The following is a 17591-nucleotide window of genomic DNA, read 5'->3' on the forward strand; positions in this document are numbered from 1 at the left end:
AGCTAATAAATCTCTACATTTTTTTATAATAAAACGTCGACTTGTTTAATTTAGATTAGACAAGGTTTGCAGTTCTATTTTTTTATTATATGTCGTGTTGTATGTCAGTGACATTAATTTTTAAAAAAGCAAATTTTAATAGACAATGGTGAGGCCGAGAAATATTACTTTTTTTGACTTTGACATTTTCAATTTTCATCACTTCTTTAATTTTGCATTTTTGCTAAACAACGTAGTTTTATCTAAAGAATCTCGTAAGCAATACTGTTACATATCTTAAATTTAATTATATTCTTTACTATCCAAGGTTAACTTTACGTTTTCAATAGTGTTTGTACCTAATTTACGTTATATGCGGTAAGCTTCCGTGTCTTCAGTACTTTCAAACTTTTCTAACCTTGAAGTGCTATAATGATAGCAAGTAAATAAATACAGTGCGGTTATCTGTCTGATGCATATCGCACATAATAGGAACAAATAGTATGTGTTGTATGAGCCGGAGTATAAAATGTCTGCACCATCAAAAGTCAACAAGGAAAACTTCCGCCTCTTGGATCTATCTAGCGACGAAGAGTCTGAAGACTTGCAGCTAGAAATAATTCCAAGCAGAAAGAAGAAAATCACAAGGTTCGTAGTACAATAAGTATCTGAGTTATGCATAAAATAACAATCTAACCTATACTTTGGTTAGGTCTTTTATCCTGTACACATCTAATAAGATTGTACCTAATTAGATATTTTAATTTTATGCTTGTAATGTGTACTCGAATTGCTACAAATAATTTTATTAAAATAAAACAAAAAACAAAGTACTAATACAATGATTAAATTGAAGTATGACAAACAATTTTGTTTCCTAAAGAATTAAATAACTGTGTAATCAAGCAAAAAATCTAACGAATTCATGTTAATCTAGATTTAGGTGTGATTATCTTAATGATAAATTGATTGATTATCACTAAGAAGGTAATTAAGTCACTAAAATAATATAAACAAAATATTCAAATACCATAGAATCCTTTCCTTGCAAGAGTTACCTTACTTACTAGTTATAAAAAAATAACCCAAAGTGTTCACATAACTATTTTAATAAAACCTTTTTCATATCTTATAGACGTGAACGCAGCAGAAATCCAGCCCCCGTGGCACTTGAACACAACATTGGTGCTGAGGTACAATGTGCTCTGCGATGGGCTGTGAGGGGCACCCTCCTATTATGGCTGCTCATGCTGACCTGGATATGTGCTGCCCTATATGACCAAGTTACTACCATGCGGGTAGATATAGGACATGGTAAGTTCAGAATTAAGTTATGTAAGTTTTTAAACTGACATGGTCACTAACACTATCATTAGAACTTGATCATGTTGTTTGCATCAGTGCCGAAATATTGGTAACTCATAGATGTAAACATCGTAAATATCCCATCTCAGGTTCTAATGATAGTAAGAATTAAGTTGCCTATTTATACTATTCAAGGAAAATGAATTCAAATTTTGGAAATTTTGATAAAAGCCATCTAACAACTCAAAAAAACAAAGTCCAATAAATTAGTGAATTAATGGTATTCAATGGAGGATGTAGATCTCATAAAAATGATGCTAAACTAAATCACAGTACAGGAAACCATTAATTGAGATAAAATTTAAAAAAGGCTTATCGAATAAGTCTGAATACATTTATTATCACAGACATTTTTAATATTAAAAGCATATGTTTCAAATACAGGCAGCATGCCACATGGTATTTGAGTCGTAAAACTACGCGTAATTCGATACAGATATCTTTGTTTACATTGCTTGCAGTTTTTTTTTTTTTATATGAACTGTAAGGTTATGTACCTATTTCTTGTATTAAACATGTTATTTGTTTCATTATTACACTTACTACATACATACATAAATAACGTCATGCCTCTCTCTCCCATGGGGTAGGCACTACTACTACTTCTCCTTACATTATTATCTATTAGAAGCATAATTTCCCGCGGTTTCGCCCATGCTGGGACTATTTCTACTCAGATGATCTAATGTTCTTGTGAATATGTTTAATGATCTTGTAAATGACTGTTATTCAACAGATACAAAATTTGATTCTTTCAAATTCTGACTGACATTTCCAGTGATTAGCATGTCTAAACAAATGAATTAGCTCTCCATCTTATTACCTACTTATCTCAAAAAGTAATAAAGGCAAAACTCGTAGTTACATATTTACAGTATCCGGCGGTAAATATTGCATATCGACGTTCGAAAAGAGACCGATTTGTCTCTTTAAAATATTGAATAAAAAAAGAGATTTGTACAAATATATAAATGACCTTTACATTCACACAAAACTGTCTCTTTCCAAAAGTTGATGTGCATTGATTGCCGCCGGGTAATATATTTGCACTCGTGTTCCATTACCTCACATACCTATTTAGATGACTGCGATTATAATCTGTTGCAACTGAGTGCACATTAGACGTGTGACCAAATTGGCTTTACATGCTTTCCAGAAGCGATGTAGCGAAACATATAATAACATTGCCAATTTCTAATTGCTAATGTCATTTTCGGACGAGTTTTGCATTTTCTTGCCAAACACTTGACATTCCAATAGCGTTTTTGTCAACTCGAGGTGTTGTTCCTAAATTACGTTGAGTGTATTTGTATCACGCAATTTTTTAACTAAGAAAGCCTACGCAAACTCCATGCTCTTAACAAATGTTTTGTTTCCTTTAAATTCGGATGAATAGTCTACAAACAAAATATCTCTCACGGACGGACCAAGGAATATTATGCGAAGTGAATTTACTAAATTAGTCCAGCCAGTCTCGAGTTCTGACGCTTTCAAAATCGTCAAATTCAAACAAGATTCTACAGAACATCTGAGGTCTATAAGCGAAGTCTTCTCATTGTCTCATAACAAGAAATATATGGGCTCTCCAGCTTTTGCAAACCACTTCTAAAGTAAATGAATCTTGTGACTTGTGAGTGGTGCTGGTGACGCTCATTGCGTGTCTCATGTTATCATTATAATATGGCAGTATTGAATATCATGTAACGGCTGCTAAGCACGTAAACCCACGACGTTACTTCATTCAGCATTGGTGACCTAAAGTAACCCTTTTATTGAAAGACCTGTAGAAAGTGAACGCTTTTGTCTTATTGTATACTTAGTCTATATTAAGTAAATATAGACTATACAATACATTATACATACCATATTGCCGTGAAGGTTTTACTTTTATTCAGAAACCACAGACTCGTGTGATATTTTTTTTTTATTTTGCTCGCGGTGTACGCGAACATAAATTGCATTTCCCGCCAAATTGAACATTCTGAACTCCAATTCCGCAACTTCCGTGTGTTATAATCTTATTTTATCCACGGGATCAAATCAAAATACGACTTCCTTCTATATAAACTGAAAGTAGGTCATTTCCTTGTATATTTTCTGTTGTAACCAAAATATGAATTTATAATTAGGATCTACGTCTTTCCTTTTGCTTTAAATAAGACTAGCAATCTCCTAATAATAAATACTGCATTTAAAAGTGAATTTCCTTTACATATATTTACCAGAAAGAATCAGTATCCAAGTATTAAAACCCAGAAATGAAATGAAACTCTTGCAACGATACATTAATGAGACTCGGGATTCTACGCGGGCGATACCGGGTCAGGTCATCAAAATAATTAAATATTGTTCAATTTACAGCTACAGCGCTCTTGAGTAATTAATGTGGAACAAATTAGGACACTAGCTACGCTACCGTAGTAAACACGGATGTAACACAACACCTGAAAACGCCATCGATATTTTTTAAAAGTGAAGCAAAAAGTAGCGCGATTATTAGCAGGTTATTTTCATTAAACATTTTGAACTGATTTTAATTATTGGTGTGTGTGAGAAAAGCATAGGTGATATGACATAATCTTGAAAATTGATAAAGGAAATGGCTATTCTGAAAAAAAAAAACTAAATAATGCACTTTATTTTTAAGGTCGAATCTTTATATCGAATGGCAAAAACTAGTCTTCGTGACCGACCGTAACCTAATTGATAAAAATCACGCGAAGATGATAAAAATATAGGTGGAACCGATCGTAATTTAATGCTTGTGACGTCTGTTTTAAAAATAAACGGAATAAGATGGCATTTAAAGGTGTTTGGTAATAATAATCTAATCTAAATTGCATAGCAACATGGCAAGACTAATCTGTTGGTTGTATGTAGGTACCTGATTTACGTTGATTGATAGGCTATATTATGTACTAGCTACTACTAGCAGCTTCGTCCATGTTCCCATGGGATAAAAAATATCCTATCACCGAAGTCAGCTCATACCCTGTCTGTATACCAAATTTCATCAAAATCCGTTCAGTAGTTTCAGCGTGATTGACGGTCAAACATCAAACAAACTTTCACATTTATAATATTAGTGTAATTAATGTGATATGAAGAAGACTTGGAAGAATAGAAAACGCAAAATTTCCAGTAAATATTAGCCAAATTCGATAAAAAACATTAACATTTCAACATCTCTCGTTTATACAACGTTCCTATAATAAAGAAAATTCTCTTTGATCCCCTTTCGCATCCAGTGTCTCTAAATCGGATGCGGTGTTTTCATCACGCATGCGTCGCCGCGCCTGGGTGACGTCACGGCCAGTTCTAGTCCCCACGTCGCCCTGGACCCTTGTTCCGTCACAATATTCACAATATCCCATTGGGAATCGCCCCCCAATATCCAATACCTCCGCGTTCAGTGTCTTATGAGAATATTTTCGTGTTACAGTTTGTGTTGAAGTGTTTTATTCTATTGATCAGTGTGTGTGTTTGCACAGTGAGTGTTACGCAGTGCTCCGTCTGTTGTCTGTCTGCCTGTCTCTATGTTTTATACTAAAAACCAGACGTTTTTCAGTTTTATACCGTTTATACCTATTCGCTGTAGCCACCGCACCTGTTATGAAGTTTATTTTGCTTTCAAACTTAATATTTAGTATTGTTACGAATACAATAGTGTCGCAAGTCGCGGGTTGTGGTGCGCATGCGTGGCTTTCATTCACCGCGTCTGCCGGCCCCGTAGGTCGATATTACAACGGTGTCTGCCTCGTAAATACTGTTATCACTATTCGGTTGTCTTATCGTATCTTATGTATGACGTCATTGGGCAGTACGCGAAAGGCTAATGTTTTTTTTTTTATCAAAGCGAATAAAGTATAGGCCTTATGGGAATAAACGTTAATTACACCTTCTTCGTCTAATATTTCTTGTTCGATTATGATTAAAAACTGTTTCTAGGTATATAACTCCTAGATTTTTATTACAGGTTTAATGGGGCAGTTTTATATCATAAGGAAATTGCCACATCCTCCTATTAGAGGTTATTGATTTAATTATTATTTATTATTAGAGGAATGACACCAATTACCGGCTACATGGTGTTATTATTGCAACTCAATAATAAACAGGGAAAAGGCATTTTAAATATATCAACCTGTTTACATTGTGTACAATTAATTACATTTGTTGTTCAATTTTGATGCTTAGTTTACTGAAACAACCCACTACTGCTTGGTTATCGGAATTAATCAATCTTTAAATAGGTATAATTAATTTATCAATAGACAAATTGATAATTTTTTTACGTACTTGGATTAATGAAAAATTTGTAATAGTAATCTGTAATAACAATTATTCATAATTGTGAATACGAATTTATGTTTATGACGTGATGTTATGTCAGTTATGCAACAATAATGGCATTTTTTTAATGAAAATATTTAAATACACATAAACATGTTTTGTGTTAAACATTTTTAATGTGTATCAAAAATCACATTGATCTGTCGTGAGGGGAGAAATTTTCCAAAACAAACAACAAGTCCAACAAGACCCAAACAACATGTCAAGCCAAATAAAACCGATCAACAACAGGACATGGATTAATTAGTGGAGAAACAGACATAGTTATGGACTATATTTGCCATATTGTTATTGACTAATCTCAAACACGGATAAAAACCGAAGGAAATCCAAATAAAATACAAAGAACGAACATTCTTAAAGCCTATGAATGTAGATCTAAACATAGATGAGATCTTGTAAAATGTATACCTACCATCAAAAACATCCTGTAATAAAGCCCAAATCTCGCACCTCTGTATTTCTACCGTAAAAAGTTATGAGATCCATGTAATACCAACTCAGTTATTTTATTTAAGTAGTCCCTACTTAAAGGACCTTCTGTCTTAAGTTAATACGTAAATTGTTTTCATATGAATATTATATTTATTTTACATTTTCAATAAAATAGATCGACTCTTCTTTGCCCCCAGATTATTTTTCAGTTATCTTGATAATGCCTTTAAATGAAAGGAAACTAGAATGTTTAGAAATGGAAACTAAGTCTTGAATTAATGACGGAATTAAAACCATATCGAATCAATTAAAGCCACAGGCAAAAGTCTGTGACTCATTAACCAATCATAGAATCGGTTCGCAAGATCAAGGTCGGCAACTTAAGATAACATTTGATACAAACCAATGTCAACGTGTAAACGACCTTACGTGGGCGTTATGTCCAACTGGTCATACCTAGCACGTACTAAACTATAGCCTAGAGTTCTACACTCTAGAACATTTCCAGTCTGCGTCATTGTTTCTCAAAGTGAAGCAAAAAGTAGCGCGATTATTGGCAGGTTATTTTCATTAGACGTTTTGAACTGGTTTTAATTATAGGTGTGTTAATATTATAGGAAGAGAAAAGTATAGGTGATATGACATAATCTTGAACTTGATAGCCATTTCCTTAATTACTATTTTGAAAATAAATACAAGGAATAATAATACACTTTATACTTAGCCATAATGAAACTTTTTTTTTTTTGAGGGTGGAAAATCATCCAATGACTTCTCCCGCCTTGGGTGAGGCAGGAGGAGCCCCGGTAACCTTTTACGTTGTCCGCAGTGGAATTAAGGTTAGGATTAAAAAAGGATTAGGATGAGATGTAATGTACTAAAAGTAGAGAAAAACGGTTCAGTTTCTAAGAAACTCTCCTGCAAAAGGCTTGCTGTAAGGATGCTATTAAAGTACGGAAATTCACAAACAACTGCAACCAAGATTGAGAATACTTCACGCTCATTATCTATTCTCGTGTAAAGGAAACAGACACGTCCTAGACGGCTAGGTCCTTTCGTGATTACACTGTTAAAATTTATAACCCAATGTACTTGAAATGTGACTGACTGATCAAAAACATTATCATCGTAATCACGTAGTCACCGCCGTCTTGTGATAAACAATAGTGCTATAAATATAGCTGCTATGTTACTCGCTCAGTTATGTTTAAATCTGGGGTCGTTACAGCTGTCTTAATAACTAATGAATCAAGGCCAAGGCCAAATAATATTTTTGTAGCGCCCAATATTTATAACGTAACCAGGCAACATAAATGTTTCAATCATAGAATGTCCTCGAAATTATTTCATTTCTGATTTTAAGTAAGTCGTTGTGAACGCTACACATTATTGTATTAATATTACATTGTTATCGGTCGTTCTAGATGAGTCGTCACTGAAAAACGATAAAATTAATCCAAAGATTCGTTACACACATGAATGATAGACAAGAACCGGCGATTAGTGTCTCACTGCCATCCGTGTACAAACAATCCCGAATTATCAAACATGCAGACAGACAACAGACGTAATTTACACAACATTGCATTTGATTAAACCTAGGACTTGCTCTTAATAGCCAGTGTCGGAAAGAAGTAGAATACAACTCATAATTTCATATGCTGAACTAAGTATCATTTACGGTCATTCGGCAAGTAGGCGCGGTGCGGATCACACGTGTCAGACCTTGTCGAGTTTTCGATTGTCTGAGACGGGAAAGTGAGTGTGTGGTGCGGTGGTGTGCGGATGCGTTTGCGGTAGCGTTATTGTGCGTTATGGAGAGTGCGGTGCACGCGGCAGTGCCGCTCCGGGTCGGGAAGAAGATGAGGAAGAGGCGGGAGTTGGACGCGCTGGTTGGAGGCGGAGGCTCGCGCGGCGGCCGGCTTCTGTCTGCGTCCAGTGACGAGGGGGAGCCCTGGGGCCGCCGCACCTCGCGCCGCCGCCGGTCCAGGCCCTTCGTCAGGCTGGCCGCAGCCCTAGCCTTCTGCGTGTGCGTGGTCTCTGCTGCAACCGTCCTCTGGCTGTTCGTCGATGTTAGGAGACAGATTGCTTCTTTGCGCATTGAAATGGACAGAGGTTCGTTTCGTTCTATTTTTTAATGAATCTGCTGAGTACTACTTCTTTTAGGTATTATTTGTTGTTATCCAAGTAATTTAATTTATCTCATACGTTTGGAATGTCGTAAACATTTCCATAAGTTTCTTGTATCAAATTATCATTATCAAACTCGACACCGATCCATTAGTTTACCTTGACAATATAGACAATCAACACAATTAAGCTAGAAGGCCTGACCTTCCTCAAAAAAAGTTTTCAAATAACGTCAGTCCTTATAATGGGCTAATGAATAACTTGAACACACACAACGCACTTGACTAAGGTAACTATGCCAAAGGATCAATTTAAAACAAATACTGTTTACTAAAACCAACCTGTCCATTGAAAACACTTTCTCACAAAATCTAAGCTTGAATAAACAAAGCCTTACACACATACGTGCTCTACAAATTGTTCTCTCTAAATTATAATCTAAGATCAAATTAAACTGGTAGTTCTTCAACATAATAGCGGCGGTGAACGTCAAAGCGTGGGTGGATTCATCTCGTTATGTAAAGTCAACTCGTCGTGCTGTTACTGGGTTCTCTCACAATGCTAATATTCAACAATGGAGTCACACCTACGCCGTGTGATATCTATTTTGCATTCATAATAAAAATATGCTCCTTTCATAGTGAAAATAATGCTTGCTTTCATTTGTATATGTAAGCACCTACTTAGATTTTGTGTTTTGTTAGTTCGTACTAGATAATTTGGTAAATGTCGGTTACAGGTACAGTCCAAAATTTGCAATACCTAAGCAATTGGTACATGCAATCGCGTGATGCAACCATCAAATTGCTAGCCTTAGTATGTGCGAAGTAATCGATCGCAATCTTATCTGCAATATCATGTAGGGATTCAGGTTGCTACTTCGCGATTTCACCTGTGAAACGTCGATGTCTAAATTACATGTAAAGAGATTGTAAATCGACCTGAAATTACCAAAATATTTGGTTTAAATTGGTCCTGTTCAATCATGATGAGCTTGCCCGGCTTGGAAACCTCGAACATAGGCGAAAAGTTCCAAGCCAGTCTTTTGTGGGATACATTTCCGCGACTGTGTTGAAGAATTGCGCAAATGTCATCTATGCCCCAATGATAGCTTACATATAAAAATGTTACCAAGTTAACTACACATCAAACTGTGTTAGTATGAAAGTACTCGTCTGCATCATAAAATAATTCATAAGTCCCTCGTCCCTCCACATACCTAACTATTAAGTCAATTACATAGCGTGTCATATAAGTTTATTGATGTTTGCCGTGCCATTTATAGCAAGTGACGTTCATTTTATAATGGACCCTTGACAAGAAATTATAGCTATATGTGCCACACACTAATCAAGTGTCTGTGGCATTGGATCGAGTTAAATAAATATACAAATAAGGAAATTACAATACCTTTATGTCATGTACATTAACTATTAATAACTTATCATTTACCTACAACAGCCTGTCTTATTTCCTGGTCAAAGGGTGTAGGTTGTTTATTCTATAAAAGCCTATTAATTTTAATACAGTTTACCGTTTAACATAGTGTTTACAGGAAATTAATAAAATCAAGGTTAGATTGGCACCAAGATAGAACCTTGAGGTACTCCTATTAAAATTTAATCACTTGAGTGATTTTTAAGCGTATTTTTGTATAGTGAGTTTAGTGTACACTAGATGTATTGAATCTAGATAAAATATTATTTGAAAGGCGAGCTATTTAGTAAATAATGTGAGTTTTCTGATGAACACTGTATCAAACGATCAAACCAGATCAAAAAAATTGATAAAATGTAAGTTCTTTAGCAAAAACAAATGTACACATGATTATATTTATGTTTAAAGAGTAGATAAGTTATTTAGCAGAATATCAATATCAAAATCAAAATATATCATTCACACATTTGACGTCAGGTGATAAAATTAAATTATTATTGGTCACAATATAAACTAATTTAACACCTGTAATATCACACAGTTCCTACATTAGCTCAATGTTTTATTATTATTACATTCTAATAATAACAAAGGTGTTTTAATATAATAACATGGCCGTTAGAAAGTGTTCACTCATAAAGACCTCAAGTCTATGTACTTAGATTTGATATGCATACACGTGACTGAGTCACAAGTAAACAACAGCTTAAGATACATTAACTACATAATATGCTGATATCTTAGGAATTATTGCTTGTATTTAGCTAGGAGTACCTCAAAGGAGTTATTTAACGCGAAGAATTTATCCCTATCTTTGTATAATATGGTTTGAAAAGGATTCTCAACGGGGTTTCCACAAATCGCGTTAATTCATCGAATTATCTCGAAAATTGTTCTACGTTAATTGCCTAAGCAATCTGCGCTGTGGTTTCTGTTCCATATTATCAAGAACTTAAAGGATGTTTGGTATGCCTCTGTAACGTCTTCACACGGTTATTTTCATAGTTATCATGAAAATTGTTGGTGTTCCTTGAAACCCCGCCATTCAGTATTCATTACAGAATACATGAACAATTTGTCGGTTCACTGTAGTTGGTATTGTTTCGAAGAATCGGTGCTTCGGTGCATTTCATTTTCGTCTGCATTGACATCGTTATAATGATTACATTTGATTGTTACTACACTTCAAGAAAAAAATCATCGAACATTGAAAGAACTTTCGTTACTACTTACCTACTTATATTTATTTAACCTTTGTTCTCCTTCGTGTTTTCCCCACTAGGTTGGGATTTGTTAGATTTTACATAGGACAACAGCAATCGATCTTTTACACCAAAATCTTGGTTAAACCCGTTCTATTAGTGGCTCTACTTCTAACGAGTGATACATTCATTTCGTTCTCAAATATTCGAATAGCTCTAAAACGAGTACGTTGCACTCCGGTGAATTCATAAAATGCAAATGTGAATCTCACATGTGTATATCATTAACTGCCATTTCCTTCAGTCTTCGTCCATATGTTTCTATGCGAAATTGTAAACAGCTGATACAAAATCGTTTTTGTTCCCTAGTTACATAGATAAAAATGCTAAAATCCACTTTAGTCTTTTGTTTACAGACATTTTCTTATATTAAAATAATGGTGTTCGGATAGTATTCAATGTGTGCTAAATATTTTCTGTGGACAATAAAGTTTATAATATTTAAAGGCGTTAAACACAAATGTTTATAATACAATTTAAAATGGGTTTCGTTTATTGTGGTTCCTTTTTTCAAAATCTGTACGATAGCCATTGATGATAGACAAATGATAGGAGATGTCTGATATGGACGTCGTATTGATGACTATAGCTATAGCCTAGCTTTCCAATGAATATTTCAGCACCCCAATTCTAAATTCCCATCAAACTAACCAACGACTTTCCTCTTCCACAGTATCAAGAAGCAGCAACAGTGTAGACGACGCGTTACAAGTATGTCACACAACTGCAAAGGAATTACGAGCGAATGCCAGTGCACTAAGTGCGAAATTCGCGGCACTGGACCAGGAGCACAAAGAGTTGACGCAGAGGGTAGCTCAGGCGGCACAGGAGCTCGCTGCCGTGTCAGAACAGCTGTCAGCAGCGCCCAAGCTAGCTGACACGCCGAGAAGACTAGCAGAACTACAGAGGACAGTCGCGACATTTGGTTCACAGGTACTGTTCATTTTCTATGAATAATTCTTTTTTATTTTCGGTTTTACGAAATAGTTTGGGGTGTTTTCGTTTTATCGTTCCGTTACAGCGTCCTATAATGCAATGAAATATCCTTAATTGTTTTAAAGTCTATATTATTATATACATAGTTGCGTATAGACATAACTGGTATGTCTATGCAGAAACTAACGCGTGATATCGGTCACCGACTTTAGACGCACTGAATCAAAGAGATGAATATAAATATCATCTTAGCTATAAATTATTAAAGCAATATTCTTTACATTATTTAAAGTCTAGAACTTGAATATTGTGTTGTTTACCCGAAGAGGTGTACTACGTCATTATGCAGGTGTTATGATTTGTGGCAATGACAATGACATTTAATATAAAAAAGTCATTAAATCTCTAACTGCTGACAAAAAATCTGTTAGGTAAAGACTAATCTTCTGATAGCGTCGGTCATTGTTGACTGATATGACATTTGTGTTGAGATCTGTTTTGTCCTTACTAATGTGCAGAAAAAAGGTAATTTGTGAGATACCAAAATAAACATAGATAATAATTATATCCTGTGTTCGTGTCCATCTCGTATCATTGTGCTGTGGACTGCCTAGAGGTTTATTGAGGCTCTGGCTCGAAAAACAGAAGTAGGAACGAGGTGGTTTTTAGTCAGTAAAAGTTTGACACTCCCTCTCGCCTCACCCAGGGCGGAAGAAGTCATTGCATGATTTTCCCCCATAAAAATATGATTGTGAAAGTTTTCCTAAAAACTGTAGTTACGTTAATTTTCCAATGAATCTATATATTAATACGTGATGCAAATACTTTATATTCCTTTTTACGAAAATTGCGCGGACGTAGGAGCATAAAATTTGGTACACTTATAGTTTATGTGTAGGAGAGTACATAACGCTAATATTTTTCAATAATAATGCTTATAAAGTACATTAAATCAATAAATAAAACACACACATGCATAGTAAGTATCTGATCGTATTTGACAAAACGTCAAAATTGACAGACATTGCGATGATATTCTCACGTCTCATATGAAAAGAGGTTTTTCATTGAAGGAGGTTTGGTTATTCATGATGCGTTATAAAAGAGTTTGTTTGAGTTTGAGTTAAATAAAAATTATCCTTGAACGTATGTTAAGTGGTATTGTAAATTAAGTCGTATATGGTCGAATTTCGGCCACTAGGCGACCACTAGTTCATAGTAAACAAGTGACATAATATGACAAAAAATATGTTACAGGACGTCCGATTTGTTCCTTTAGAAAATAACAATTTGTCAATGGCATTAGCTGAATACCATGTGGACACATGTCTATCAAATTGTTTTGATGATCAGAACCACGTATTGTATTGTGATTGGTATCTAGGTCACGATATAATCTAATCTGTAGCTCGCATACAATACCGATCATATTGAGTATTACTGTCTTATAACAAATCACCCTTATCTGTTATCACAGCCGGTATGTTCTAGAGTTCTAGATTGTTAGCTGTTGTTTATTGAAGCTGTAATCTCATGTAGGATTAGAGTACTACACCGGTAGATTGATGTTTTGCTTTTGTTTTTATGTTATTGACAAAAATATAGGTTTTTTGAAAGTCTCTGGACTGCAGGCTGTTATGTCGACTTGCCACCGTACTCAGAGTCATTTAATGGTTACTTAACCCAGTCCTTAGCAATTGTTTTCGATATAAAATCGTTACTAAGGAATAGTTTAAGTAATCATTAAATGTATCTGAGTGCAGCTGTTAATGTTCGAACACTACCTTAAATGTTTTGACATATATTTAGCAACCTCAAGGCCGCCAAAACTGATATTGTGACTACAATAACAGGAAGCAATCTACTCCTAGAATGAGAAGTACACCACAATGACATCTTGCCATTAGCCAATATATTCCAGTACACACTTCCTTAGTGCCGAATGTACCGAATTGAACAGGAGATCTCAGAAACGAAATGCGCACTACTTGTCCTTGTTGCACACATTTTCTTCTGCACACAAAAGACAGAGATAAATATAGGCTTAACTTGCTTGGTTAGAAGTTTGGTGTACCTGTACATAGGATGCTCCTATGTAAACTTTAGTAGCTAAAATAGCTATAAAGAGGAGTGCTGTATCGCTAGATGAAATTAAGATTTGAGATGTAGTCTACCAATACCATCTGTCTATTTCATCACAAGCAGATAACAGTAATTAATAAGCTACGTGCATGAGTAACGTGATCGGAGACACGTAGAAAAACCATTGTTTTATTTATTGGTACATTAAGCCAACTATGTTAGTCAAACACACAACACTTCGATAGCATGTCCTGCATCTGAAGTCGTTTGGTAGCAGGTGGAATAGGTACATTTGTCTCCAACACTCTTACTGCGTCGCAGCAGCTGATTAAGACACTACATATATCACGTAGATTTGAAACAGTGCTCTGGTCAACTTGAACCTTTTCAATGAACAATGACAGACTCTTTCGTGTAGGAGCTCACTGTCCAGGCCTCACCTAAGGCGGGAGAAGTCGTCCAAAGATTTTCTCCCCTTAAAAAGAACAAAAGGAGCCCACTGTCCAGCTGTAGACTGTCAAGCGCAGTTGATAATGATGATTATAACGATTTTATGCTTCATATCTCCTATGCAATTTATTATCTTATATCATCTTCTATTAAAATATTTTTTTCTCTTTCCAGATCAACGGTTTCGACAGTACAATAAGTTCGACCCACAAACAAGCTTTAGCAGCAGTTACAGGTGTCGAGGAAGTGAGAAATCTTCTTCACCAACTGGATGCGAAGGCGAACGAAACTATAGCCAACGTCACAGCGAACACGAAGCGTGACGAAGAGATCCGAACGGACCTCGGGACCCTCAACAGTACGCTCACAAGCAAAGTCGAAGCCTTGCAGACTAGGATACAGGAAATCACTGTAAGTACTTATGACCTATGTTTTCGAAAATTGATCTTAAGCCAAGGGGATAAAGATCATTTCAGTTCAATTGTTTCCGTAAACACAACGACCAGTATAAGTTGGCCTCGCGTTGTTTAAGCCTTTCATTGTACTGTCAGGTCATTTTAAGTTTTTTAAAGTATCAGTTCTGCTGTCGACTAAACATTTACATGTGTTATCAATGCAAGGATGCAAGTTTATCCGGAACATCTTGGAACCTTGAATTTTAATGGAACTCGATTTGCATTGAATAAAGGTGAAAAGTGACTGGAATAATTGCACAAAATGAAAACGTGTTGACATTATTTTCGGTCAGAGGTCGTTCGATAATTGTCTGGTTGCTATTTTTGAAGTACCATTTTATTTCATTATGTTCCGGCAATAATACATAATGAGTCTGACCTTTTCGTTACTTAAATTGTATTGAACTTAAACTTGCAACTATTAAGGTGTACCAATATCAATATTTAAACTTTACCATTATTAATATGATTCATCCATATTAATCTGTTATCTTTACTGAGTCACATCTAATCAACCAATTATTTTAAATACAATGAATATCAATCACCAATCATCACGTATACAATCGTTTTCGCAATCCCTAGATGGCGCCACTGACGAGTTATGTCTTGTGACTTTTATAACCATTTGTACAATAGCGGGGCCATAAATCGGAGGTTGATCTAGAACGTCAGTCACTCATTAATCCTACATTTCCTACACTAATGTGAATAGTAATTAAATGTGACCTAATTTGATTGAAATTAATGCTAATAGTTATCCGCGTCCAAATTTTGTAAATGATTTTTCATAGAAGATGTAAAGACTGAGGTTAGTTACGTAACTGAAGGTTTTAATTTATTTTTATTCCATTTTCCAGAAGCCTGTAAGCACAGCAGCGCCGACGGTGGCGACGGCCGCGACGGCAGCGAGCGCAGTGCCGCCTACTAATGCTACCTCTACCACCGCAACGACACTACCGCCTGGTACGTATCACTTAGGAAATGCTACTATTTGCTTAATACCAGGACTTACTCGGTATATGCCTGTTTATTATACTAAGCTAGTCATCATGTATTCGTTACATATTTTATTACTTGTACCCTTAGTACGAGTTTGCTTTACGTACAAAAACGAAACGAGAGCGCGTTTAACGTAAAGCAAACTCGTACTAAGGGTACTGTTATCATAAAACTTGTGGGACTAGCAGTCTGAAATTATCCTATCTAGCCTTTATTGCTTTCTACATAGAAAAGCTTTTGATTTGACATTTTACTATACCGTGACTGAAATCTATGATTGGTTTTATGCTTATTTTAAACTGCTTGAACCTTACTGCAATACTGAAGTCACTTAATGGGTACTTAACCCAGTCCTTAGCAATTCTTTTGGGCACAAAATTTTTACTAAGGCATGGTTTAAGTAGTCATTAAATGACTCAGTACGGCAGTAAGTATTAATCGAGCAAAGACTATCCTACAAGGGAACTGTTGTTTTTCAATGCGCTAATCAATAAATTTAATTCCAGGTAAACCGTCAGTGCTACAATGAGGATTACTGAAATCCTTCGTTCCTCCCAACTCGTGAACCGATGTCGGATGACGAGAGAAACGCTCAGTCTTGATCTCAATACGTCCACACGACATATACACGTAGACGTTACCGAGACGCGGAACGGATACCCTCCAAAATATTTGTAAGGATAGAATTGCCGCAGTCGGCGACAGACTCTCAAACAGGACGGACGTGATTTTGACTCGGCCATACATTTCAGTCAGTATTTTAATATTTTCCCTTGGACTGTACATACATTTTTCATTAAAGAAATATTTTTTATTAATAATACTACTTATTTAGTGTTTGTACTTATATTTATGTGTTTGTTTAACTTTATTATATGGAGTTGGTGTTATGTTGATGGTGACCTATGTTTATTTTATTTGTGAACGTCTTGTATCTTGTGTGTCAACGAAGTGAGGTGAGGTGCACCAATGCAATATCGTCGAGTGAGAATTGAGTACGATTTAATGTAAATATTTAATTGTAATTAGTTTAAAGAGTGTAGTGAACACACGCGGCACTGTGTGTTATGTTGTACGAGTGTGTGTTTTATTACTGTAATAAATTATTGTTAATAGATCAGTTATTATTATACAGCTTTGTTTTATTTCACAATCAACGTGTTTTTACACGTCAACCGGCATGTGATTGTTGGTATTAACAATGATTGATGGACCTTAGTTACACCTACTCAGCTATTGTTACATACGATCACTCACCGGAGATATGCTATGCTACGTTGCTATGGATGCGTTTGGTATCCACCAATCATATTCATTGGTACATATAACTTAGCACTGGTGGAAACAGGTTCAACTAAGATATGTTTTTTATATGGAAAGATGCGTGCTATGGATGCGTCCTATGGATGACTTCCCTACTATCAATAAATCGCATACTCGAGCTGCGCAACTTCCTCGCACAGCTACTTTGCGGCGGCGCATCTTCAGAGCACATTTTACTCGCACCGCTACATAGCTTGCAAACGGTCACATAGTTTCACAGCTTAGCTATTACATCTTCGTAGCATAGTTACATAGAAAAGCACCCTAACTCTGAGCGAATCGAAATCGAATGGCATACGTATGTTTGTACAAGTGCCATGCTTAAAAAAAATGAAAACATATACAGTCTCACCTATAAAGATGCACTATTTAGTCGTACTTC

The 17591-nt window shown here is 35.6% G+C and overlaps 1 protein-coding gene across 3 annotated transcripts; it reads left to right on the forward strand.

Annotated features, from left to right (window-relative positions):
- The first annotated feature begins 168 nt into the window (after positions 1-168).
- On the forward strand, positions 169-17018 carry LOC118266150 (uncharacterized). 3 transcript variants are annotated; one of them, XM_035579532.2, is made up of 6 exons: positions 169-627; positions 1115-1293; positions 11635-11894; positions 14604-14840; positions 15745-15850; positions 16393-17018. In XM_035579532.2, the coding sequence occupies exons 1-6, from the start codon at positions 509-511 to the stop codon at positions 16413-16415; spliced, it is 924 nt and encodes a 307-aa protein (XP_035435425.2). In that variant the 5' UTR covers positions 169-508; the 3' UTR covers positions 16416-17018. The 3 variants fall into 3 exon arrangements, with proteins under 3 accessions (XP_035435425.2, XP_035435423.2, XP_035435424.2); XM_035579530.2 differs by lacking the exons at positions 169-627; positions 1115-1293 and adding exons at positions 4664-4834; positions 7751-8247; XM_035579531.2 differs by lacking the exons at positions 169-627; positions 1115-1293 and adding an exon at positions 7214-8247.
- The last annotated feature ends 573 nt before the right edge of the window (positions 17019-17591 follow it).

This window comes from Spodoptera frugiperda, chromosome 7 (assembly GCF_023101765.2).
Source record: "Spodoptera frugiperda isolate SF20-4 chromosome 7, AGI-APGP_CSIRO_Sfru_2.0, whole genome shotgun sequence".
Classification (NCBI taxonomy): domain Eukaryota; kingdom Metazoa; phylum Arthropoda; class Insecta; order Lepidoptera; family Noctuidae; genus Spodoptera; species Spodoptera frugiperda.

Excerpts from the sequence above, each read along its gene's own strand:
- LOC118266150 (XM_035579530.2), top strand. The coding sequence starts at position 7,947 with ATGGAGAGTGCGGTGCACGCGGCAGTGCCGCTCCGGGTCGGGAAGAAG. Across the intron at positions 11,895-14,603 it reads TCGCGACATTTGGTTCACAG|ATCAACGGTTTCGACAGTAC; the intron begins GTACTGTTCATT and ends TTCTCTTTCCAG. Across the intron at positions 15,851-16,392 it reads CGCAACGACACTACCGCCTG|GTAAACCGTCAGTGCTACAA; the intron begins GTACGTATCACT and ends ATTTAATTCCAG.